The sequence below is a fragment of the Salvelinus fontinalis genome, chromosome 24 (assembly GCF_029448725.1).
Source record: "Salvelinus fontinalis isolate EN_2023a chromosome 24, ASM2944872v1, whole genome shotgun sequence".
Taxonomy (NCBI): domain Eukaryota; kingdom Metazoa; phylum Chordata; class Actinopteri; order Salmoniformes; family Salmonidae; genus Salvelinus; species Salvelinus fontinalis.
In genome coordinates this window covers 4,569,561-4,595,355 of record NC_074688.1, presented here as the reverse complement: position 1 = coordinate 4,595,355, position 25,795 = coordinate 4,569,561, and the positions used below count along the sequence as shown (strand labels likewise).

General features: G+C 41.0%; 3 protein-coding genes across 8 annotated transcripts in view; all 3 read right to left on the bottom strand.

Annotated features, from left to right (window-relative positions):
• LOC129821798 (rho guanine nucleotide exchange factor 12-like) overlaps positions 1-7,066 on the bottom strand; it is a 74,112-nt gene extending 67,046 nt beyond the window's left edge. For all 3 annotated transcript variants that reach the window (XM_055879456.1, XM_055879458.1, XM_055879457.1), the window contains exon 1: positions 5,361-7,066. In XM_055879456.1, the coding sequence (XP_055735431.1) occupies positions 5,361-5,392 (32 nt within the window). In that variant the 5' untranslated portion in view covers positions 5,393-7,066. The remainder of the gene's footprint in view (positions 1-5,360) is intronic.
• A 1,159-nt stretch (positions 7,067-8,225) lies between these two features.
• Positions 8,226-25,655, bottom strand: LOC129821800 (TLC domain-containing protein 5-like). Of its 2 annotated transcripts, none has more exons than XM_055879462.1 (3): positions 25,590-25,655; positions 19,028-19,230; positions 8,226-10,038 (listed from the first exon to the last, which is right to left on the bottom strand). In XM_055879462.1, exons 2-3 carry the CDS (start codon positions 19,221-19,223, stop codon positions 9,506-9,508), a joined length of 729 nt encoding a protein of 242 aa, XP_055735437.1. In that variant the 5' UTR covers positions 19,224-19,230; positions 25,590-25,655; the 3' UTR covers positions 8,226-9,505. The 2 variants fall into 2 exon arrangements, with proteins under 2 accessions (XP_055735437.1, XP_055735438.1); XM_055879463.1 differs by lacking the exon at positions 25,590-25,655 and adding an exon at positions 21,976-22,235.
• On the bottom strand, positions 22,241-25,652 carry LOC129821799 (TLC domain-containing protein 5-like). Of its 3 annotated transcripts, none has more exons than XM_055879460.1 (3): positions 25,590-25,652; positions 23,092-23,294; positions 22,241-22,773 (listed from the first exon to the last, which is right to left on the bottom strand). In XM_055879460.1, exons 2-3 carry the CDS (start codon positions 23,285-23,287, stop codon positions 22,241-22,243), a joined length of 729 nt encoding a protein of 242 aa, XP_055735435.1. In that variant the 5' UTR covers positions 23,288-23,294; positions 25,590-25,652. The 3 variants fall into 3 exon arrangements, with proteins under 3 accessions (XP_055735435.1, XP_055735434.1, XP_055735436.1); XM_055879459.1 differs by having other exon boundaries at positions 25,315-25,596; XM_055879461.1 differs by lacking the exon at positions 25,590-25,652 and adding an exon at positions 24,029-24,295.
• Positions 25,656-25,795: the final 140 nt, after the last annotated feature.

Genomic DNA, 25,795 nt, shown 5'->3' with positions numbered 1-25,795 from the left:
TCAAATTATGCTTTATTACCAATGCGGTATTGTAAACACATCGTTTGTGGCCGGTGTTTGCTAGTTTGCACAGCTTTGACAGTGCTACTGTATCTTTTTTGACACGCAAAGACTCAAACGGCGTTCCATAGTATGTATATTGTGAAGCTAATAGCAGTGACGCTATTACTGTGTAACTCCGGTAGGGCAACATCTGAAAAATAGCGCACATGATAGTGTGTACCGATGCTCGACCAGTCGGTGAAAGCCAACATCACCCACAACAGAGAACGGTTGATTGTCAAGGGCAATGGATTCCATTATCTTGGCTTTAATGGATATCGTCTTTAAGTTGTCACGCTGAAATTTTGCTATTCTTTCAAATGACTGCTCGACTTGTTGACTGCTCGATCCACAGCAGACATTGCGGGCAAGTTTAGGAATTCTGTGTTGCACGTATAGCGTAAAATTTTACGTGCCGTCATTACGTCATGTATCTACGTTAAATGGGTATGCACAACAGCTTTAAAATCGGTTTTGCAAATCGGTGTTAAACTAGACATCGTCCGAAACACATGTTGGCATTTTTAGCTAATATCGTCCGATTCCAATATGTTCACCGATATGTCATGCATCCCTCGTGAAAACATGTTACTTTCAAACAAATTTCACTTGGTTCCCCAAATGAAATACACTAAGTAGCTGCAGGAACAGGGTTGGAGAGCACATGGCATACGGAGTTTGGCCAGAATATCATCGGTCGAGCATGCACTCTCGCTGCATCTCACACAGTGGTTTATGCATGGAGTGAAATAACTCTAGTAGCCTACCTGGCATGATTGAAAAACAAACACGTGGGAAAGCGGCATCTGACATGTCTTTTTCCCCCCTGCCCATTTCAAAACGAGACATTCTAAATCTAAACTCATTTTACAAAAGTATGTGGACAGCCCTGCAAATGAGTGGATTCGTCTATTTCAGCCACACCCGTTGCTGACAGGTGTATAAAATCAAGCACACAGCCATGCAATCTCCATAGACAAACATTGGCAGTAGAACGGCCTTACTGAAGAGCTCAGTGACTTTCAACGTGGCACCGTCATAGGATGCCAACTTTCCAACAAGTCAGTTTGTCAAATTTCTGCCCTGCTAGAGCTTCACTGGTGAACTGTAAGTGCTGTTATTGTGAAGTGGAAATGTCTAGGAGCAACAACGGCTCAGTCGCGAAGTGGTAGGCCACACAAGCTCACAGAACGGGCCAATCGAGTGAAGTAGCGAGTAAAAATAGTCTGTCCTCTGAAGCAGTGTAAATCACGCTTCACCATCTGGCAGTCCAACAGACAAATCTGGGTTAAGCGGATGCAAGGAGATCGCTACCTGTCCAAATGCATAGTGGCAACTGTAAAGTCTGGTGGAGGAGGAATAATGGTCTGGGGCTGTTTTAGATTTTTCGGACTAGAACCCTTAGTTCCAGTGAAGGGAAATATTAACGCTACAGCATACAATGACATTCTAGATGATTCTGGGCTTCCAACTTTGTGGCAACAGCTTCCTATTTCAACATGACAATGCCCCCGTGCACAAAGCGAGGTACATACAGATTTTTTTTGTAAAGATTAGTGTGGAAAAACTTGACTGGCCTACACAGAGCCCTGTCCTCAATCCCATCGAACACCTTTGGGATGAATTAGAACGCCAACTGCGAGCCAGGCATAATTGCCCAACAGAAATGTTCCAACATTTAGTGGAAAGCCTTCCCAGAAGAGTGGAGGCTGTTATAGCGACAAATGGGGGACCAACTCCATACTAATGGTCATGATTTTGGAATGAGATGTTCGACGAGCAGATGTCCACATACTTTTGGTCATTTAGTGTAGGTTTTGATTTGTAAGACATTCTAACTGTTTGTATCACTTACAACTGAAGTTGCCAAATAACTCTAAATATAGGACCTGTTTCAAATGATCACTTTTACACTCAACATAGCCACTTCATATGTGCCTCCGAAATGGGAAAAATATCCTTTCCATTTTATTCAGCTAAGTTCAATGATATTCTTCTTACTATAAAATCATAAAACAATGGCATATCTTGTGTGCTAAATAGAGGTCGACCGATTATGATTTTTCAACGCCGATACCGATTATTGGAGGGCCAAAAAAGTCGATACCGATTAATCGGACGATTTTTTATTTATTTATGTGTAATAATGACAATACTGAACGAACACTTATTTTAACTTAATATAATACATCAATAAAATCAATTTAGCCTCAAATAAATAATGAAACATGTTCAATTTGGTTTAAATAATGCAAAAACAAAGTGTTGGAGAAGAAAGTAAAAGTGCAATATGTGCTAGGTAAGAAAGCTAACGTTTCAGTTCCTTGCTCATAACATGAGAACATATGAAAGCTGGTGGTTCCTTTTAACATGAGTCTTCAATATTCCCAGGTAGGAAGTTTTAGGTTGTAGTTATTATAGGACTATTTCCCTCTATACCGTTTGTATTTCATTAACCTTTGACTATTGGATGTTCTTATAGGCACTTAAGTATTGCAAGTGTAACAGTATAGCTTCCAACCCTCTCCTCGCTCCTCCCTAGGCTCGAACCAGCAACACAACGACAACAGCCACCATCGAAGCAGCGTTACCCATGCAGAGCAAGGGGAACAACTACTAGAAGGCTCAGAGCGAGTGACGTTTGAAACGCTATTAGCGCGCGCTAACTAGCTAGCCATGTCACTTAGGTTACACCAGCCTCATCTCGGGAGTTGATGGGCTTGAAGTCATAAACAGCGCAATGCTTGACGCACAACGAAGAGCTGCTGGCAAAACGCACAAAAGTGTGGTTTGAATGAATGTTTACGCGCCTGCTTCTGCCTACCACCGCTCAGTCAGATACTTAGAAACTTGTATGCTCAGTCAAATTATATGCAACGCAGGACACGCTAGATAATATCTAGTAATATCATCAACCATGTGTAGTTAACTAGTGGTTATGATTGATTGTTTTTTATAAGATAAGTTTAATGCTAGCTAGCAACTTACCTTGGCTTACTGCATTCGCGTAACAGGCAGTCTCCTTGTGGAGTGCAAAGAGAGAGAGGCAGGTCGTTATTGCGTTGGACTAGTTAACTGTAAGGTTGCAAGATTAGGTCCCCCAAGCTGACATGGTGAAAATTGGTCGTTCTGCCCCTGAACAAGGCAGTTAACCCACCGCTCCTAGGCCGTCATTGAAAATAAGAATGTGTTCTTGACTGACTTGCCTAGTTAAATAAAGGTACATAAAAAATAATAAAAAATAAATAAAATTGGCACCCAAAAATACTGATTTCCGATTGTTATGAAAACTTGAAATCGGCCCTAATTAATCGGTCGACCTCTAGTGCTAAATGAACAAGCCTACGGGATGGTATATAGCCAGATAACATACAGTAAGCCAAGTAACTCATTCTGTTCTTCTGAAATACATTTTCTTCATATCATGTTTCTTTTGCCCAAAATAAATAATGAATTTATTGTGATGTATTTTGAATTGATTTATTAAACTTTTTTTTTTGTGTAGATGTTCCAAAAGGCACGCATCAGCGGCTTATATCCATGGAGGCCTGGAGATGCTAAATGTGTTTATATTAATTAACGGTCAATTACTGTGACAATTACTCAATTGCATGACAATAACCGGCTAACAAAATGTATGGCCGCCACAGCCCTAGCTCTTATTTCTTAAATAACAAAAAATAGGTTTCAACACAAAGCCCTAGTTGTTAGTAAAGTCAAATTAAAATTAAGACTAATTTCAGCACCCATGCGCTGTCCATCTCTGATTGAAGTGGCAGCCGCGGCACAATCAATGTAATGCAAGTTGTGTAAGTTACTCGTATCTGGCTTATTGTGAGGGCAACATCTCTGATAAATAGCTTAACAATGGGCAACAAAACATAGTGTTTATTCAAATCAATTATAGCAGCAGCAAGCTATCAAAGTTTACCTCCAGTACTCATCTTCGTGCTCTCAAACTGAACATCAGTAATCCACGTGCACAGACGTTGCGTTCCTTGTATGTACATTGTTATGCTTCCTCAGTTGCTATGATGGTTTCCTTACTAGGCCTGCACATGTGCAAACATGCCCAGCAAATATAGTCTGATTCTGGCCCAATTGTACAATCGTACTGCCAGAGGTGCGGCCAGGTGTATGTACTATACTGATTACTAGGTCACTACAATTTGGACTGACTGAATCGTTAAATGTGAGGTTTTCCCATGGTTAGAGCCCGTAGAAAGCAAAATTGTCTAGTGTATTGTTGCCTTTAGACAAGCCAAAGCATAAACCTAATGCAGCTCACAGAGAGGAGAGAAGAGTGCTGCACCGCAGCCACTGATAGATAACGCCTGTCATTAAACACAAATGTAGTTGCATTGGTAGAATTATTTTTACTAGGCTATAGGCCTAGTTTGACCAAGTAGCATCCTATTAATTCAAAACACCCCATAAGACGACTCATGTTGGAAACGTAATGTGTCTATTTTGGATAAGATGAATGAAACAGCTTCCAGTACAGGCTACAGGGTTAGCCTACAAGTGGAATATCTGGTTGGTTAATTACCTTCTTTGCAAAAAAGTGGATTTCAGGTGCAGACGACACAATTGCACTATTCCTTCATTTGGCTGTCAGGCCTCATCAGCTCTACACACACTATTGCCATGATTGTGGCTGATGCTCTTGGAACAGATCAAATTCCATTTTCACTCTTTGGTGGTGCAAAAACAACCAACTCAAGACCTCTTTCTAAATTAAAATAGTTGTTGGTGCCAAAATCATGGTAAATGGTCAGAAGTCTGCCCCTACCAAAAAGGGCAATTTCAGTGGTGTGACAAATTGGAGAATTGAGTAGAGTGCTGGTTTGAGAAAATAGATTGGGGGTTATTGTGCTACTTAAAAACAACACTGCAATGAAAAATAAAGCCCCACACAGGCCTGCCTTTTGGTTTATCGTTTTGAAATGGGGCAACACTACTTGCCTGGGTTGTTGGAATACATATTGAGTAACATTCAGTACTAATACACATTTAATACAAATTACCTACATACAGTTTAGGCTATACCATATGGGAGATAGAAAAAGTCGATAGCTGACTCCAGAAACTGTAACAATTGGCCATAACATAACATGAGAAGAATTGCCACTTGCATGCAGCCGGTGGAAAATTCCCATAGTGGCAATAACAATCCTTGCATGCTTTTACAAGACTTGAGATCAAACATAACATGTCTGATAAAGCAAAGGTGCATAAGTACAGGAGCCAAGAGGCATGCTGTCTTCAATGACATTGTGAAGTGTGTTTACGTAATGCCTGGAAAAGGTCGTACTTACCTATCAGTGATACTGGACTGTGTGTCGCTCATTGGGCTTCCGTTTCTAGATTTGCTGTGATTTATATCCAACTATCATTTTCCAAAGTATGATAAGACAGACTCTTTGAATAGCCCTTCCCTAACATCCGTCTATGTTGAAGAGATGATTGAAAAAGGTGATGACATCAACAACAAAAAATCAACAACATTGAGAGCTGAATCTCCAAATAACAATGTCATGAAAACACCTTCAATTGTCGGCGATAGACTCCCAGTGAAAAACAAATGTCTGGGTATGTCCTAATACGGAATTCAATAGCTCAATGTAATAGTTTTGCAATCATTTGCAGTGAAATGGTACGTATTCAGTGAAGCCACGGATGATAATGCAATGTTCGCGACTGTAGCAATTTCGTGAGATAAATTAGGACCTCTAATAAGCCCTCGTTTTACGTCGTGCAGCTCTCCACTTTATCGCACACCAGGGTCGGGTATGATGTTCCTATTGACAATGATGTGTTCCTTTGGAAAATGTTGATACAGGCTCCACTTTCACTCTTTCTGCCCTATAGAAAATGCAACCAGTTAACCTTGGCCTGGTGTAGTAACAGCCAGCGTATCTTTTTTTAAAGATGTTGAAAATCGACTCAGTCTCATTTGGTGTTCCCAGCCTCCAGGTTTGCCTTTATCCGTAGACGAGCAGCCAGCCCCTCGTGACCATGAGAATTTCCAAAAACTGACAAGTCTGAGTTGAAACCCGTCTTGTGAATTAACTAGATAACTATTGGTAATTATTGCGGCAAAATAACAAACTATGTACTATTCTTAGCTTGATCAGCTAGCTATAGCAAATGCATATTTTTTTCCCAGCTAGCTATTGCACTATTTAGCTTGTTAGCCAATGTGCCCCTCTAAATTTTTTGGAAGCTTCAGTTCAGATAGCTTGAAGCTAGCCAGACTCTAACGTTAGCTAGCTAACTAGCGGTTAGTTAACTCCAGGGAGTGGAAAATCCAACGCCTTTTCCTCCAGTCGACTCGAAACGTGTCCAATAATATACGTTTTCCTTAAAAGTTAAGAGTGATAGCTAGCTAAGAAAAAAAGTAAATCATTGAAATTCAGCCGACTGAATACATTAGCTAACTACTGTCCCTTGCTGCTGAGTCTCGGCCAACGGTGGCTAGCTAGCTATCTACTGTACTAACGAAAACGGGATCACTTTAAGTAACTAGAAAACTTTGCTTCGTATGCTCCGACAATTCTGAATGTCATTCCAAAAAACGAAATCACAAAAACAAGCTTAGCAAAAAATATAATACGTGTCCCGACGAATATATATGAAGTCCTCACGACCTAAGGAACCGTTTCAAATGTTTATTGTAGATCTCCTTCGGGTTGCAAACATCCACAAAACTTAACGGAGAGCAGTTTTCATTGACTCCATGTTTCCAGAATTCAGACAATTTGAGTTGTTTCTCTGCAGAATTCCCTTGGATGTCTATGCTAACAAGGATAGTAGCTAACAAAATAATTATCTCATTTACAAAAAATAAACACTGAGCCGGTTATCACTTTAGAATAATGTGATTATTAGAATGTGTTTCCAGATGTGTTATTGAGGAGAAAAATACACGACTTTCTACAATTTCACAAAATATCAGGATAACTACGCCCTGGCCAACAGCTCCCAATTTGCGTCTGTCTACTTCCGCCGAAAAAAAACATGCCAGACGATCATAAATAATAACAATAATAATAGTAATACATTTGTCTTTTTAATTTTTCATTATGGTGTCTAATTGGATGCCATTGGCAAATGGGATTCAAATAAAAACCTTGCCAGACTTTAATTAATAATAATAACAATACATTCGCCTTTTTCATTATAGAGTCTGATTGGATGTCCTTGGCAGATAGGATTACGAATATATTTTACGGTAGACCAAATCTATTTTGAACTTAAAATGTAGATACATTTTCTGTGAAACCTAAAATTATCATTGTTATTATTGGCCTAAATATTATCACATTGGTATTCTACAACACCATCTTATATTCCCCTCATTGTATCTACTTATATATTTGTGTTAGACCACTTCTAAAACTTGAAAACATCTGACACTCCAAAATCAAAGTTTGTCAGATGTTTTTAGGTCTCATAAAGTGGTCATAAATGTCAAGAGGAGTCCATGTTAACTGTTGTATGCCTCCAACCCAAATGAATGAAAACAAGGCACAGAATGAAATGAGATCCCTATACCACACCCATTCATTTGCGATTCAAGTATACTGTATACTTGGATCTACACAGCAGATGGTTAGGACGTGGACTCATCAGGACTCACCTTTTAGGGTGTGACAACTTCTGACCAACTTTAATTTGTGGGAGAACTATCCCATTAAAATGACCAGTTAATAAAGTACAATCATTTCCTGCTCTGACAATCATAACTCATAACACTTTACAGGGATAAGTGGTTATGGCATTTATCAGCAAAACATGTTCAAACTTTTTTGGTTGAAGACTATACTACAGTATCATGGAGGATTTGGTGATTTACATATGCCTCCATGTGGACAATTTGAATATTTCAAGCAAGGAGAACTCTGTGATGGCTTTTGCACAATAAGCCTACCCTACAGTATGGGGCAAGGCTACACTACATCTCTGATTGTAATGTAGACTAGTATCTCTTTAAAATTGTTGTAATAAAAAATAAATACATGTAAAAGTTCATTGCACCAAAGGTCAAACTAGTAGTTCCCTGAGTAAAAAAAAAACCTCTTCAAATTGTTCAAAAACGTTTTTATACTATATAGTCCTACTGGGAAGCAATCAATTTGGAATCATTTACTTGATATTACAGCACATATTTCTATACAAGCTCTGTATTCAGGGTATTTATTGAACACACAACAAAAGTAAACATTACATTTGAACACGTATAAAGTCACAAAGGCACACTTGTATGATTCTCCCTTATCACAGACACAGGGATGGTGAAAGTTAATGTTAATATACCAATCCACATATCTAACTATTTGGGCACCAGATTTAAATATTTAATATAAAAGTAGTGAATTTCAAATATGAATGCATACAATATTGGGAAATGTGACCTTGCGTCATACTGTAACATTTCAACCAATACAAAACATTTAGCACAAATCACTGTTTACCAGTTGGTATTTTCAACAAATTTACAATGACTAATGACTAATATACCCAATCAAGCAATGGAATGCCACTAAACATATAATTACTTTATTCCAAATTTGTTACTGATTTGTTGTTGCTGTGAACTTAAACAAAAAACCGTTGTGAAAAGCATTATTGTAGCTAAATCGAAAGGCAGATATCATAAGAAACACGTCGCTTTTTACTGAGTTTTATGTTATATAAAAGCCAGTGTCATGTACTCCATATGAATATGCATACAATACACAATCTATAACACTACAATCTCAGCGAGCGTTTATAAACATCTTCCAGAAAATGAAATGGAACATGGGATATACCATGGCTTATAAGGAGTACCACAATTTAAATTAGACAAATTAGAAAAATTATCCAACACATTGCAAAAAAGTTGCATTTCTGCAAGGAAAACTACTGCATACAATAACAAAATACTGCAGAAGTTAAGGAAACAGTTAGTATTGGTTCAATTTCACTGCCTCAAAACAGGTGTGGCCTAATCTATGATGGTTAGGGAATGTTACGTCATCTGGATGGAGGGAATCAATGGATGGATATCAAAAGTGTCTGTTTCCCAATAGTCAACTTATTGCTGGATACAAGATTAGAAGAATATACTATTAGGTTACAGTTCATTGCAGTAAGCTTGTGAAATACATCTGTTCATCATATTGGCACTAGGTCCTTTGGTTTCAATGTCAAACTATGTCGCAATTGTTTTTGCTACAGTTGTACATTTTTCAAGATGCTTTTGCAACAATCTCTTGCAGTTGTTTTTAATGAAAAAGCAAACAAAAAATGTACAAGTGTTTAGCTAAATACCAAAAAAATAGTCCTCAATAATCATATAGGCCCAAAGAATGGCTTGACTTTGACCCCATGTTTACAGTATGCACAACCAATTGTATAAAGGTGGTCTATTAGTATAAACATTGGATGTTTTTATTCATCATGATAAGGAAGTCTTTCAGTCTGTTTTGCCGTCATGTCCGTTAACTGCTGCCGCTCTGTGTTGGTTTCTCCAGCGTCTGTATTTGGATTGACTCTTGCGGTAGGCGAAACGACCAATGTCCACCATGAACACCCAGGATAGCACATACATGGCAACTCCCTCACACTTTATAATGAACCTGGGCCATGGGGAGATGAGCTCGCAGTACAACATCCTTCCGCCAACCACAATGCGCATAAAGACAAATAGCACTACAAACAGAAGATCCACCGCCTCCCCTGTCAGGCTCTCATAGCGACCCAACTGTCTCAGGAACCAGCGAGCTTGCAGCAGGGGGTTTGTGATCTCACTGGCAAAGATTACAGCGCATGACTCGATGCCTGATTCCCCCAAGCTCAGGGTCAACAAGATACCCAGGATGCTCATGGTGTGGTGGATCAGCATCACCGGTCCCTCTGTGCGGAAGTAAACACACCAGCCCATATCGAAGATGAAGTAGCCCAGGCTAATGACCATAGCAGTGATCTGAAGGGGGGTGTTCTTAGTGCCTGGAAACAAGATCACAACGTTATTGTAAACACTCTTCATGGTTAGTAACATTGTCATACACACATCAAATTATACTAGGCAAGAAACTCCACATGAAGAACATTTGGTTATGGATGTAAGCCTTGGTTCTCTGAGTAGATGAATGGGTCGCCAAACGACCTATGGAAACTCCTTCCCCTTCACGCGGTGAGATGCTTAATATCAAAGATGTTTACAGTCACGCCGCTCCCTCACTGTACCCGTGTGACCTGTCAATATAAAGGGCGGTGTGACGTGACATACTGTCTATTACTTCACTTGAATTCCCCGGAGGTGGAGGAAAGACATGAATGCTTGGCGATCCGTTACTCTACTCAGAGAACCAGGGCTAAATCCGTAAAGTTCTCTTTCGTTTTAGTAAAGGGGCTGCTATACCAAACAGGTGGTTCAGGCAACAGAGTGGGATACCTCATCATTAAACCTTAGTCTAGATGAGTCCCTGGGAAGTCCTTGTATGTACCACAGCAGAGTTTCCAAAACCTGTTCTCAGCCCCCCCCCCCCCCCAGACATTTACATTTTGTGTTTTAACCCTAAACTGCCAAACCTGCTTCAGTTAGTCAAAGGCTTGATGAATAGTTGGCTAATTGAATCAGGTGTGCCAGTTTAGGCGTAAAACAAAAATGTGAAATGTCTGGGGGGGGGCCCGAGGAAATGGTTGGGAAACCCTGCACCACAGGATGCAACAGAATATATTAACCCAACAGGGTGGATTAAATGCCAACTGTAGTATACAACTGTAAGCACAAACAAGCTGAAAGCTAGAACTTAAAACATGAGAGGCTTCAATTAGGTGTAACAGCACAAATAGTAAAAGGCCTTTGTATAGAACATCCATCTCACTGATGGTTGATAAGCATGTACAAGGTTCACAGTACGCTCACTTATCTGGGTTGAGAGAGGGTGCTGTGTCCAGAACTACAGACACCACTGCTGGTGTGGACATAACATTGAGTCTGTAATACCGCGTCAAAGTAATGGGTGTTGATTCCAGGGAGGCCCCTCTGAACAAGGCCCATGAGGTGGCCGTACCCCTAGTGGAGTGTGCTACCATGCCATCTGGAGTTGGTGTACCTGCTGCAACGTATAATTTTGACTAACACTGCATTGGTAATCCAATGTGCCAGTCTCTGCTTCGAGACAGTGCAACCTTTGATGTTCTCCCCATAACACACAAAAAGCTGTTCTGTTTGACGAACAGTTCTTGTTGTGGCAAGATGGTCACTCAATTCCCTAACAGTGCAAAGTGTATGCAACTCACAACTCTCCTGTGAGAAGTGGGGAGGCTGTCATATACACAATCAATGTAGATGGGGACTTCCCTGCAGAAATAAGCTTCTGGAGAAAAGACAAAATTTCAGATGGCGATTCTGCATGGGCAATACATCACTTCCTGTACACGTTCCACTTGTTGGAATAGAGTCTTTGTGTAGAGGACCCCCTTACTGCCTGTATTGTATCAATTACTAAGGAGGGTACAGCTACAAGGCGGTCACGTTCAGGGGCCACACACACACAAACTTCAAAATGCTGGGTTTGCCATTTGCTTGTGACAGGAGGTCCGCTTGAAGAGGGAGTTCCCATGGTTGGGAGGTTGTCAGCTGTACAAGGTCTGAAAACCAGTGACTCTGTGACCAATGAATAGCCACAAGTAGAACTGACGCGTGCTCAAGGCTGATCTTCCTCAAGGACTGAGGGAGCGAGGGTATTGGTGGAGACGCATAGAGCAGCCCCGTCGGCCATCAGTGTGATAAGGCATTGATCCCGAGTGGGCCTGCTGGACCCGTCATGGAGAACCACATAGGACAATGTGTTGAGTCTTCCAATGCGAACAGATTGGTCCAAGTAGGTGTATTGCTCTGAGGCATGTAAGGCGTGTGTTTGCCCAAAGCAGTAGCTCCCTTGCTACCTGGTGTAGTGCCATTGACCTCAGTCCGCCCTGGCAGTTGATGTACGCAATCACTGTCGTGTTGTCTTTCCGTATCAGTACATGTTCGGAGGAAGTGCTGGAGTGCAAGGTGGACGCCTTGAGCACCAGTACGTTGATGTGAGCTGTTTTCCATGGTGCTGACTATACACCACAAACCCCTTACTGGTTCAAGTCTGCTCCCCATCCCTGTAGGGATGTGTCTGTAATCAAAGTCATCTGGTTGTGTAATGCGCCTAGGAGAACTTCACTGGGAGTTTGAAGTGCTATTCACCACCCTCGTAATGCTCTCTAGCAACTCACTGAAATTGTCAGCTTTTTGTGTTTGTCCATTCTGGGACATAGACTGTGTCTGTTGTACCATCACTGTATTGGCCTCATGTGGAGCAAGCCCAACAAAACAACGTGACCTAGAAGTCTCTGACTCTCTAGCACTGTCACCTATTTCCTCAGTTCGAATGTTGAAGGAGATTTTTTAAACAATACCACTCTTTCCGGCAAGGGTTTTGCACCAGTGTACAGTGTCAAACGCAGGAAGCGCACACACTGAGTAGGGACCAGAGAACTATTTTCCAAGCTCATTGTTAGTCCCAACTCAGAGAGGTGATGCGAGACAATGGATGTGTGTGCCAAGGCTTTGTGACCCTACACATACTAGCCAATCGTCTAAGTACTCCAAGACCCCGACTCCTGCTTGGCGAGGGGGTGTTGACGCTGCGCTTATGCAATTTGTGAAAGCAAGCGAGAAACTTGCGGTAGGACCAAGGCTCTGTGTGCTGTTATGCAGAGTGTACGCGGTCTGCATGTGGTGCATCTCTGCCTTTTCCGAGGGCAATAAGGCCCTCCACCTATTTGGTATGGCTGAGAGTGTCTGTTCCTTCACTGCTGAGCAGTTGCTGCCTGTCTGAGCCTTGTAAGTGGGTCGCTGCTGGGCCGAAAGTCTGGCCGGGTAATATGGGTATAACTAAGAGTGGAACTTTCTCTTTGTCTGGGAGCTTGGACTGCGCTAACCATAAATGGCGCTGTGCAACACACAGTGTGACCAAAGTTTTCCCAACCATCTTAGCATTGCCCTGAATGCACTGGATGAGCAGATCTGTCACTGTCGACAGTTTTTTCATGGTCTTAGTGTCGTAGATTGTGGAGAGGCGTGCCTGCAGCTACTCCTGAAAGGAAGCCAGTATCGTTGCTGAATTGCCAAGCCTAGGGGCTAGAGAGGTGCTGTCATGTGTCCTGCGTAGGAAGCAATCAAATGCCCTGCATTGTTTGTAAGCCAGCTCTTGGTCTGAACTGTGACAGAGAGAAGCAGGCAGAACAAGTGAAGCAAATTATTTATCCATATGGGGAAATGGCCAAAACCATTCTTGTCTGCATCATGAACTGTAGCTAAGCGAGTGCATTTGCTTGGCACGGCAGGGGTTCTTTGATTTGGCGTGTTTCATGTGCATTGGAGCTCACACACAAAGTCTTTGAACAACAGGAGGCATACCTCAGTCTTTGAAGAACTGAATTCATCAAACTTGAATGTGGACATCATGGCAGAAGGGGCGTGCTCCACATTGAGGTTCCTGCTTGCCCTCTCAATGATTTCAAAGGATATTTTCTGGTCGACTGTCACTGCCAGTAGCAACGGTCATCAAAATTGTTAAAAGGTTTTAGAAACAATTCCAATAAATGCAACAGTTGGACAATGAAGATACTCCAAACTGTTTGAATCCATCAAGTATTGACTCAATTATAGCACAGAAAACATTTTATTGGCACAGACAAATAATGAATGGAGTGGGATTTTGGTGGGAAATCAGGTATTCCATTTGTCAAATTTAACTATATATTTTTTTTGAATGACTCATATATACTACATGTTCTGATGGTATCAGGTATTTATTTTATATTTTGTGTTAAAATAAAGAAAACTATATGTGCCTAATTTGCATAAATACACACATTAATACGTTAAGATAAAGGGGTGGAACAAGGCTGCAACCACAAAAATGTCTAGGCCTACCTGCACTCACCTGTGCTGTCTAGACTGCCTCATTAATTACTGTTGTTGTCACATTCTGTTGCATAATTCAACAAGTGAGTCAATAGCAGGTTACCCTCTGATAAAGAATCAACATGCTTGGCTCTATATTACATATATCTATACATACTTTACATTGTTTGCGAGATCAGACATAAGTCTTCATTTTCAGAAGTTGCTTTCCTTTCAGTGCATCTAATTATTATAAAAATTATAACTTTTTTCAATTCAACAAAAAATGAACCCTCATCAAAATAAATGTCTCTTTCTTCTCTTCCTTGTGACGCAAGAGTTGAGATGATGTGTTAAATCCAAGATTAAGCTTTAGCATTCTTATAAATGCAACGGAAAGAGAATGTATTCCATTGAGCCCATTTCAGCCATCGGGGTGTGTTTGACAGGTCCTTACAAACATTTCCACGTCGTAACGTTAACGTGAAATAACGTCAGGCACAAGCAAGAGTACGAAAGAGTTGCAGGAGTAAAATGAAAGCAATCAATCCAGGGAGATTTAACTGACAAGTGGATTTTGCACCCCTCAAACACAGGAAATTGATGGCTGAAAAATACAGATCCGCAAGTGGGCGGGCTACTGCCAGGCCGACAGGCTGGGACTGGACGATGCTAGAGCCATGGTGCATACCATCATTATCATCATCATCAGAGTGATCATAGTCGGTGGCATAAGACTGGGAAGCTCTTGTGGACAGTACATCAGTATCGTCCGATTCAACAACCACACTCTGTTCAGAGGTAGGGGTTGAGTTTGGTACCGGCGAAGGAAGTCTGGCCAGGATGTGCTTGAGGGTGGACTCAATGGTTGCCCAGTGACAATCTCCTTGCACACCTCAGTATGGCGAGATTTGTGCCCAGGCGAGGATAAGAAATGGTGTTAATTGGGTGGTGGATCACGAGGTGAGTGAGACCTGTAACTTGACCTGGAGTGTTTGAAATAATCTGCAGAGGAAGGTCTACGATCAATGAGGCTCATCTGATGACAGTCTGGAGGTTCCGCCCACAAAGCTCTGAAATCGAGATTTTAATCTGTTTGAATTTCTGACACTGAGTACAACAGGTGCTACACTGTGAAGCCGCTTGAGCATGTTCAACTCCCAAGCAGATGAGTATCTCATCTGATGCTGGGAGATGTTTCTCACACTGTTGACACGGGTGGAATGACATTCTGAGTACAGCACTGAATCTGTGTGCAAAGAACGGATTTCACACAATTGGATACACAAGAGAAGTGGGTTCCAAGAAAAAGTCGCTATAATACAAAAATATATGCTAAATAGCTTTGTGTCTTGATGTGCCTCAGTGTCTGCTTTGATGCTGCGAGCTGGTGCCTCGGTGTCGGCTTCGGATGCTTTGAGAGAATAGCTAGCAACACTAAGCTGTAGAGATAAGGGGGCGAGACTCCTGCTTAAATACTTAGCAAAATCCTGTCTCGAGACTCCCGCCTATATAGACGAACTCAATACATTTCATGCACGCTTCGACAAAAACAACACAGAGCCGTGCACGAGGGCCCCGCCGTCCCAGAGGACTGGATGATCTTGCTCCCCGAGGCCGACGTGAATAAGGTTTTTAATCTGGTCAACATTTGCTCACAGGCATCTCCACGGTCATTTTCAAACTCTCCTTGTCCCAGTCTGTAATCCCCACGTCTCAAGCTGACCACAATCATTCCTGTTCCCAAGAACTCTAAGGCCACCTGCCACACTAACTACTGCTCTGTAGCACTAACATCTGTAGTCATGAAGTGCATTGAAAGGCTGGTCATGGCACATATTACCTCCATCATCCCAGACACCCTAGACCCACTACAATTTGCATACTGCCCCAACAGATCTACAGACAATGCAATCTCAATTGTACTCCACACTGCCCTCTCCTACCTGGACAAGAGGAATACCTATTTGAGAATGCTTTTCATTCTCATTCTTTCATTCTTTCACTACAGCTCAGAATTTAACACTATAGTGCCCTCCAAACTCAGGACCCTGGGACTGAACACCTCCCTCTGAAACTGGATCCTGGACTTCCTAACGGGCCGACCCAAGGTGGTTAGAGTAGGCAACAACACCCCCGCCACGCTGACTCTCAACACGGGGGTCCCACAGGGGTGTGTGCTTAGCCCCCTCCTGTACTCCATGTTTATCCATGACTGTGTGGCCACGCACATCTCCAACTCCATCATCAAGTTTGCTGATGACACGACGGTGGTAGGCCTGATCACCAACGGAGATGAGACAGCCTACAGGAAGGAGGTCAGAGAACTGGCAGTGTGTTGCCAGGACAACAACCTCTCCCTCAATATCAGCAAGTGCTAGGAGCTGATCATGGACTACAGGAAATGAGGAGGGGGGGGGGGGGGGTCATTAGATTCAAGTCTCTCCCGTGTCCACATAACTGAGGACTTAACATGGTCTCTTCACACCAGAACAGTCGTGAAGAAGCCCTTAGGAGACTAAAACGATTTGGCATAGCCCCTCAGATCCTCAGGAACTTGTACAGCTGCACCATTGAGAGCATCCTGACTGGTTGTACCACTCTCTGGTATGGCAAATGCCCCGCCCGTGACAAGAAGGCCCTACAGAGTTAGTTGAGGACGGTCCAAGCGGTGTCTGAGAAAGCGTCAAAGAACTGCCGAAGACTGTTCTCCATGCTCTCGTCCAGCAGACTCCTAAACTGCTTCAGGCCATAATACTCTTAAATGGCTAACAACTACTGCTCTCCCTCTCTGTCCACACTGACTCTATATATGCCCATCCACAGGTCTTTACCAACTCCGACACAACCTACGCTGCTGCCAAAATGATTATTGATTTGATTTAATACTCTATTTCGCTGCTGCCCATTGATTATTGATTGCCATTACTATTAGTATTTATCCTGTTACTGATCACCATTACTCCTGTTTATATCTATACACTGTGTTCCATGACATAGACTGGCCAGGTGAATCCAGGTGAAAACTATGATCCCTTATTGATGTCACCTGTTATATCCACTGATTGTAAATGAAGGTGAGGAGACAGGTTTAAAGAAGGATTTTTAAGCCTTGAAACAATTGAGACATGGATTGTGTATGTGTGTCATTCAGAGGGTGAAGGGGCAAGACAAAATATTTAAGTGCCTTTGAATGGGGTATGGTAGTAGGTAGTAGGTTTGAGTGTGTCAAGAACTGCAACGCTGCTGGGTTTTTCAAGCTCAACAGTTTCCTATGTGTATCAAGAATGGTCCACCACCCAAAGAACATCCAGCCAACTTGATACAACTGTGGGAAGCATTGGTTGTTCTGAGGGCAAAAAGAGGTGCAACTCAATATTAGGAAGGTGTTCCTAACGTTTAGTACACTCAGTGTATATTACTATATTACCGTAAATATTTATATAGTCCTGCAACAGCAACATCTAGCGGTCAGAACCTGGTAATATCAGGATGTAGGATTTTATTTTTATTTATTTTTTTCACCTTTATTTAACCAGGTAGGCTAGTTGAGAACAAGTTCTCATTTGCAACTGCGACCTGGCCAAGATAAAGCATAGCAGTGTGAACAGACAACAACACAGAGTTACACATGGAGTAAACAATAAACAAGTCAATAACATGGTAGAAAAAAGAGAATCTATATACAATGTGTGCAAAAGGCATGAGGTAGGCAATAAATCGAATAATTACAATTTAGCAGATTAACACTGGAGTGATAAATCATCAGATGATCATGTGCAAGAAGAGACACTGGTGTGCAAAAGAGCAGAAAAGTAAATAAATAAAAGCAGTAAGGGGGTGAGGTAGGTAAATTGGGTGGGTAGTTTACAGATGGGCTATGTACAGCTGCAGCGATCGGTTAGCTGCTCGGATAGCAGATTTTTAAAGTTGTTGAGGGAGATAAAAGTCTCCAACTTCAGAGATTTTTGCAATTCGTTCCAGTCGCAGGCAGCAGAGAACTGGAAGGAAAGGCGTCCAAATGAGGTTTTGGCTTTAGGGATGATCAGTGAGATACACCTGCTGGAGCGCGTGCTACGGGTGGGTGTAGCCATCGTGACCAGTGAACTGAGATAAGGCGGCACTTTACCTAGCATAGCCTTGTAGATGACCTGGAGCCAGTGGGTCTGACGACGAACATGTAGCGAGGGCCAGCCGACTAGGGCATACAGGTCGCAGTGGTGGGTCGTATAAGGTGCTTTAGTAACAAAACGGATGGCACTGTGATAAACTGCATCCAGTTTGCTGAGTAGAGTATTGGAAGCTATTTTGTAGATGACATCGCCGAAGTCGAGGATCGGTAGGATAGTCAGTTTTACTAGGGTAAGTTTGGCGGCGTGAGTGAAGGAGGCTTTGTTGCGGAATAGAAAGCCGACTCTAGATTTGATTTTGGATTGGAGATGTTTGATATGAGTCTGGAAGGAGAGTTTGCAACATAAATGCGACATAAACCTAACAACTTAAAATTACACATTTTTGAGAATACATTACATAGGATGCAGAAACAATACTCCAAGCTGCAGCTCCATACTACTTGTCAGACATAGAGAACTGATACTGTATACTCGTTGTTGGGTTGGGATTGGCGTGGGGTGTGCTGGTCCCTGGGTGGCTTTTAACAATTTATTTGGATTCCTAATGTCTTACTCATCGTTACAAAAAAGTTTGTAATTGGATGTAAGGTACTATATTTATTGAATATTATATGAAGCCTACACATTAAAATTGCAAATTTGGATAAAATCATTTAGCCTAATTTCTCACAGATCAAATTTTATCTGAACAAAATAATGTAGCAAAAATGCAAATTTTATCTGTAGGAAAATTTTCAGAACAGAACAAACGATTTCAGAACACTATGAGAGGGTGGGTGTTATGGCTTGCTGAAATGGCATGGAATGATCCCTATACCAACTTAACCACCTTTAGAAAAAGGTGTTCTAGAAGCAGCACTCTACATGGCAACGATTACACTGTTTCCGTGCAATTAAATAGTGAGCATCTTACCTGGATGTGTGAAAGGCCAAGGTCCTTCCACATAACCTATGTAGGCTGTTATGCAGACTGCCAGGATTCCATGGAGCAGTGTGACCAGCCTACAGTTCCACTCAAAGCCACGGCTTCCATTGGTGTTACATAGTAGTGTGTAGAGAGTGATCCAGCCTGTAAGGCAGAGGACCACACCGACAGCCAGCGATGTCATCTCTCAGCTAAATACACAAAAACAAGACAAAAAACACTTAATGACCAACAAACACATATAGAAGTTTTACAAGATTGCATGACGCACTTTACTTTCTACCATCACCAAAAATATCAGCTATGCTCAAGATTTGTGCGAGCAAGTCCGATTAACCTACATTTTATGTTCAGTAAATGGTCTGTAAAATACAGAATAATTGCAATATGGAAATACATTGCCTTCAAAAGGTATTCACACCCCTCAACTTTTTTCACATTTTGTTTAGTTACAAAGTGGGATTAAAATAGATTCAATTGTAAAAAAAAATGTTGTCAATGATCTACACAAAATGCTCTAATGTCAAAGTGGAAGAAAAATAAATAAAAATACATTTATTAAAAATAAAACACTAATATATCTTGATTAGATAGGTATTCAACCCCCTGAGTCAATACTGTACATGTTAGAACCACCATTGGCAGCGATTACAGCTGTCAGTCTCTGTGGTTAAGTCTCTAAGAGCATTCCACATCTGGATTGTGCAACATTTGCCCATTATTCTTTTCAAAAATCTTCAAGCTCTGCTGATCATTGCTACACAACCATTTTCAGGTCTTACCATGGATTTTCAAGAAGATTTCATTCAAAACTGTAACTTGTTCACTCAGAAACATTCACTGTCTTCTTGGTAAGCAACTTCAGTTTAGATTTAGCCTTGTGTTTTAGGTTGTTGTCCTGCCGAAAGGTGAATTGATTTCCCAGTGTCTGGTGGAAAACAAACAGAAACAGGGTTTCCTCTAGGATTTTGCCTGTTTTTAGCTCCATTCCAATTTTTTTTTATACTTAAAAACTCCCCAGTCCTTAATGGTTACAAGCATACCCATAACATGATGCAGCCACCACTATGCTTGAAAATGTGGAGAGTGGTACTCAGTAATGTGTTGTATTGGATGGATTTGCTCCAAACATAACACTTTGTATTCAGGATAAAAAGTGAATTGCTTTGCCACATTTTTTGCAGTATTACTTTAGTGCCTTGTTGCAAACAGGATGCATGTTTTGGAATATTTTAATTCTGTACATGTCTCCTTCTTTTCACTCTGTCAATTAGGTTAGTATAGTGGAGTAACTACAATGTTGTTGATCCAACCTCAGTTTTCTCCTCTCACAGCCATTAAACTCTAACTGTTTTAAAGTCACCATTGGCCTCATGGTGAAATCCCTGAGCGGTTTACTTCCTCTCTGGCAACTGAGTTAGGAACGACACCTGTATCTTTGTAGTGACTGGGTGTATCGATTGATTCACTATCCAAAGTATAATTAATAACTTCACCATGCTCAAAGGGATATTCAATATCTGTTTTTGTTGTTGTTGTTTTTTACACATCTACCAAACAGCGCCCTTCTTTGCGAGGCATTGGACAACCTCCCTGGTCTTTATGGTTGAATCTGTGTTTGGAATTGACTGCTCGGCTGAGGGACCTTACAGATAATTGTATGTGTGGGGTTAATGAGGTAGTCACTAAAAAATCATGTTAAAAACAATTATTGCAAACAGTGAGTCCATGCAACTTATGTGACTTGTTATGCACATTTTTAATCCTGAACTTATTCAGGCTTGCCATAACAAATGGTTTGAATACTTACTGACTCAAGACCAGTGGTGTAAAGTACTACTTACGTCATTGTTTGGGGCATCTATACTTTACTATTTATATTTTTAGCAACCTTTACTTCCCTACATTCCTAAAGAAAACAATGTACTTTTTTACTCCACACATTTACCTGACACCCAAAAGTACTCGCTACATTTTAAATGCTTAGCAGGACAGGAAAATGGGTCCAATTCACGCACTTGTCAAGAGACGATCATCTCTGGTCATCTCTACTGCCTCTGATCTGGCGGACTCACTAAACACAAATGCTTTGTTTGTAAATTATGTCTGAGTGTTGGAGTGTGCCCCTGGCTATCCGTAAATAAAAAAAATAAAAAAAATAAAGTTGTGCCATCTGGTTTGATTAATAAAAGCAATTTGAAATGATTTATACTTTTACTTTTGATACTTAAGTACATTTTTGCAATTACATTGACTTTTGATACTTAACTATATTTAAAACCAAATACTTTTAGACTTTAACTCAAGTTGTATTTTACTGGGTGACTTTCACTTTAGTCATTTTCTATGAAGGTATCTTTACTTTTACTCAAATATGACAATTGGGTACTTTTTCCACCACTGCTCAAGGCATTTCAGCTTTCATTTGTCAAAATTTCAAACAACAATTCTACTTTGACATTATGGGGTATTGTGTGTAGGCCAGTGACCAAAAATATAAGGTTAATACATTTTAATCCAGGCTGTAACACAACACACTCACCACATACACTGCTGCTACTGTCTATTATCTATCCTGTTGCCTAGTCACTTTACCCCTACCTATATTTACAGTACATAGCTACCTCAATTACCTCGTACCCCTGCACATCGACTCGGTACTGGTACTCCCTGTATATAGCCATGTTATTTTCTGCTCCCTGTATATAGCCATGTTATTTTTGTTATTTTTATTAATTATTCACTGTGTATTTATTCCTTGTGTCAATATATATATATATATATATTAAGTATTACATTTTGTATCTTAACTCTGCATTGTTGGAAATGGAACCGTAAGTAAGCATTTCACCTGTTGTCTACAAAGCATATGACAAATAGAAATTGATTTGAACAAAATGTGGACGTGAATACTCTCTGAAGGCACTGTACATTACCTTCCAGTGAACCTGTGTAATAATCCAAAGTGACTGATGAACAGTGCATGTCTAAACTGAGCAGCTTGTTTTTTCTGAACTGAGCACAGAAAAAGTGTAAATCTGAATACCAAAGACTATTCCCCGATAATCATACAGACTTAAAGAATCGCTTGACTTTGACCCTCCGCTTACACACAACCATGTGTTAGTTAATCATTTGTTAAAGGTATATTAGTATAAACATTGGATGTTTATATTCATCTTCTAAAGATCAGGAAGTCTTTCAGTCTGTCTTTCCATCATCTCTGTTAACTGTTTCCAATCTGTGTTGGTCTCGCCAGCGTCTGTATTTGGATTGACTCTTGCGGTAGGCGAAACGGCCAATGTCCACCATGAACACCCAGGATAGCACATACATGGCAACTCCCTCACACTTTATAATGAACATGGGCCATGGGGAGATGAGCTCGCAGTACAACATCCTTCCGCCAACCACTATGCGCATAAAGACAAATAGCACTACAAACAGAAGATCCACCGCCTCCCCTGTCAGGCTCTCATAGCGACCCAACTGTCTCAGGAACCAGCGAGCCTGCAGAAGAGGGTTTGTGATCTCACTGGCAAAGATTACGGCGCATGACTCAATGCCTGATTCCCCCAAGCTCAGGGTCAACAAGATACCCAGGATGCTCATGGTGTGGTGAGCCAGCATCACCGGTCCCTCTGTGCGGAAGTAAACACACCAGCCCATATCGAAGATGAAGTAGCCCAGGCTAATGACCATAGCAGTGATCTGAAGGGGGGTGTTCTTAGTGCCTGGAAACAAGATCACAACGTTATTGTAAACACTCTTCATGGTTAGTAACATACATACAGTACCAGTCAAAAGTTTGGACACACCTACACAATCAAGTGTTGTTCTCTATTTCTACAATGTTCTATATTGTAGAATAATATTGAAGACATCAAAACGATGAAATAACACATATGGAACTTTTGACTGGCACTGTACACACATCAAAGTATACTGATCAAGAAACTACATTTAAAAAAAAACATGTAGCTCCTATACCAACTTTACAGAAAGGTGATGCAGAAGCAACGCTACATGGGGTTAGATAGTGAGCATCTTACCTGGATGTGTGAAGGGCCAAGGTCCATCCACATAGCCTATGTATGCCGTTATACAGACTGCCAGGATTCCATGGAGCAGTGTGACCAGCCTACAGTTCCACTCAGAGCCATGGCTGCCACTGGTGTTACACAGTAGGATGTAGAGAGTGATCCAGCCTGTTAGGCAGAGGACCACACCGACAGCCAGCGATGTCATCCCTCAGCTAAAAACACAAAAACATAATTGCAATACGGAAATACATTACCTTTCAATGAACCCTTGTTATAATCCAAAGAGACTGATAAACAGTGTATATCTGAACTGAGCAGCTGCAGTGCTCTGGCCAGTCTGAGTAGTGAAGGTCTGGTGAGGGGGACGTCTCATGTCGTAGGATTGGGAAATGAGACCATGATACAACCTCGTTGGTAAGGGGAAATTTCATGCTAGCTCACTTCAGGGAGTTTCAAAACTAGTCCAAAAGTAATTGTGTCTGGGGCAGTGGGGCAACACATCCTGGTCTCAAAGACAAGACGTAACATAGTAAACTCAAATCCGGGGCACTCAAATCAGTATCATACTGTATGTTACGTTTGGTATGCTTACATAAGACAGAAGGTTATTTTAAGGCAAAAAACAAGAGGGTGGTAGGTCGGGATGGATGGCTGTATAACATAAATGTCTTGCAACCCAAAGGTTGCATGTTCGAATCTCATCATAGACAACCGTATCACTTTTAGCTATCCCTTCCTCGTACCCTTTAACCTAACTCCTAAACTTAACTCTAAACGCTTGACTAGCTAACGTTAGCAACCTAGCTAACGTTAGGCACAACAAATTGAAATTTGTAACATGTTTAGCAAATCCATAACATTGTACGTTTAGCTCATTCGTAACATGTACGTATCACGTAACATATCATACGAAATGGATGATGGACATTCACAAATGAATACTTACCATACTAAATGGAGTTCCGGTTTTACATACTGAATAACACAAAATGCTCTGAGACCAGGTTGCGCTGCAGTGCAGACAGTAGCCATATCTGCCAGTAAATTGTCATAAAGCAAGCTAGAGTACCTATTTATTATTTATACTTGCACCTTTATTATGTACATTATGTACAAAAAAAAGACAATATCCAAATGTATATTATTAATATCATGAATTTGGCGTACTATTTATAGAGCTAGCTATGATTTCCCCTGTTCAGTTGTTTTGACATCAGTGCAGAAGGGGAGAGAGAGCAGCTAGTTTGCTAGTATAGAGTACCACAGTATGAGTCATAATACCCATAAAACTGAGCTGTCAAACAGGGAAATGGTTCCAATCATATTTCCACCATTCATTTTTCCCATAGGCGATTTTAAAAACACTTAAACTAAGGGCTGTGTTTCATGTAGGCTTACCCTGGCATGACATTTTGATAACCTTGTAAATCTCTCTAAGACATTGTGACTTGTATCAATGTATTAGCCTGTATTTATCCCCCCAAAATGAAATGCTAATGTGGCTATCATAACTACAAATACAATGATCTGGACGAGACTAGCAAATCGAGAGAAAGGAAAGAATCTCTGGATGAACTATCTAATGTTAGTTAAATGTAGTAATTAATAAACTGGCTACATTTCTTTAAATGTACAATTTTGTGAACTATCTTGTGCACGTTTTGAAAAGACACAATACCCGTTTGCAAAGATGATATTTAGGAGCTTGCAGGGACTTGTAGTTTTACATGTCTACTTTGATGCTAACTAGCATTTTCGAATCAGAGTAAATGGAGCTGAATATATTGATGAAAAAAAGTCACTTGTCAGAAAGAGATTTACATGGTTACCAAAACGTCACGCCAGGGTAAGCCTACACGAAACACAGCCCTTGTTTTAAGTGTTTCTAAAATCCCCTATGTGAAAAATGTATGGTGGAAAAACGATTGGAACCATTTCCCGTTTGACCACTACATTTTAGGGGTTTTATGACACCTCCACTGTAGGGCTCTATAGCAAAGAGAGAAAATAACACTGCCAAGATGACTTCAGACTGAGCCATTTATAATGCGAATATTTGAGCTAAAAACACATTAAAAGTGAATAAAAATGAATCCCGATGAACTGTCTAGACAAGATCAGTTTCCTAAGGCAGGCTAGAAGACAGCAAGCGAGATGGACAAGAGCTTGGCTCCTCAAGCTATCAAATGTTGTCAAACTGAACAAAGCGAAATAACTATTTTGTAACATCACCTTATTTCTGCATCGCTTGCACGTTCATGTCGGTGACATCTCTAGTCTCTTTGTGGCCAGCATGGTCCCTCGGGTAACAGTCACTTCATCTTTGTTTCTTTGTGTCCATTGCGTTACTTGGCTCATAAACAAACAATTGCGTCTCGAGTATCTAATCTCAATAGCCAACTCCCCCACCTTGCAGTGTCAGAAAATGGTGCTGCAGATAGATGCCCAACCCTAAACGAAATTAGTGAATTAGTTTAACACTCAAGACAAAAACTAAATATAATTACTGGTAGCCTGGTTCCGAATGTAGCAGTAGCTTTACTGTGGTCGGGTGGTGTCTACTTGTCAACTAGAATGGGGTTGTGGCGCCATCCGCTGGTAATATTTTGGTATTTTTCCATCAGTACGTGGAGGTGAAAAGGTGAGACGCAGGTATAAGCCTTCTGTAGAAATGTTCTCTCTGGTACAGGTGGGGAACATGAAAGCTACGTGA

Bases quoted from the DNA above. Each gene is read 5' to 3' on its own strand.
- LOC129821799 (XM_055879460.1), bottom strand. From the start codon at position 23,287: ATGACATCGCTGGCTGTCGGTGTGGTCCTCTGCCTAACAGGCTGGATC. The intron at 22,774-23,091 runs GTAAGATGCTCA...TCTTGTTTCCAG, and splicing joins TTGGCCCTTCACACATCCAG to GCACTAAGAACACCCCCCTT.
- LOC129821800 (XM_055879462.1), bottom strand. From the start codon at position 19,223: ATGACATCGCTGGCTGTCGGTGTGGTCCTCTGCCTTACAGGCTGGATC. The intron at 10,039-19,027 runs GTAAGATGCTCA...TCTTGTTTCCAG, and splicing joins TTGGCCTTTCACACATCCAG to GCACTAAGAACACCCCCCTT.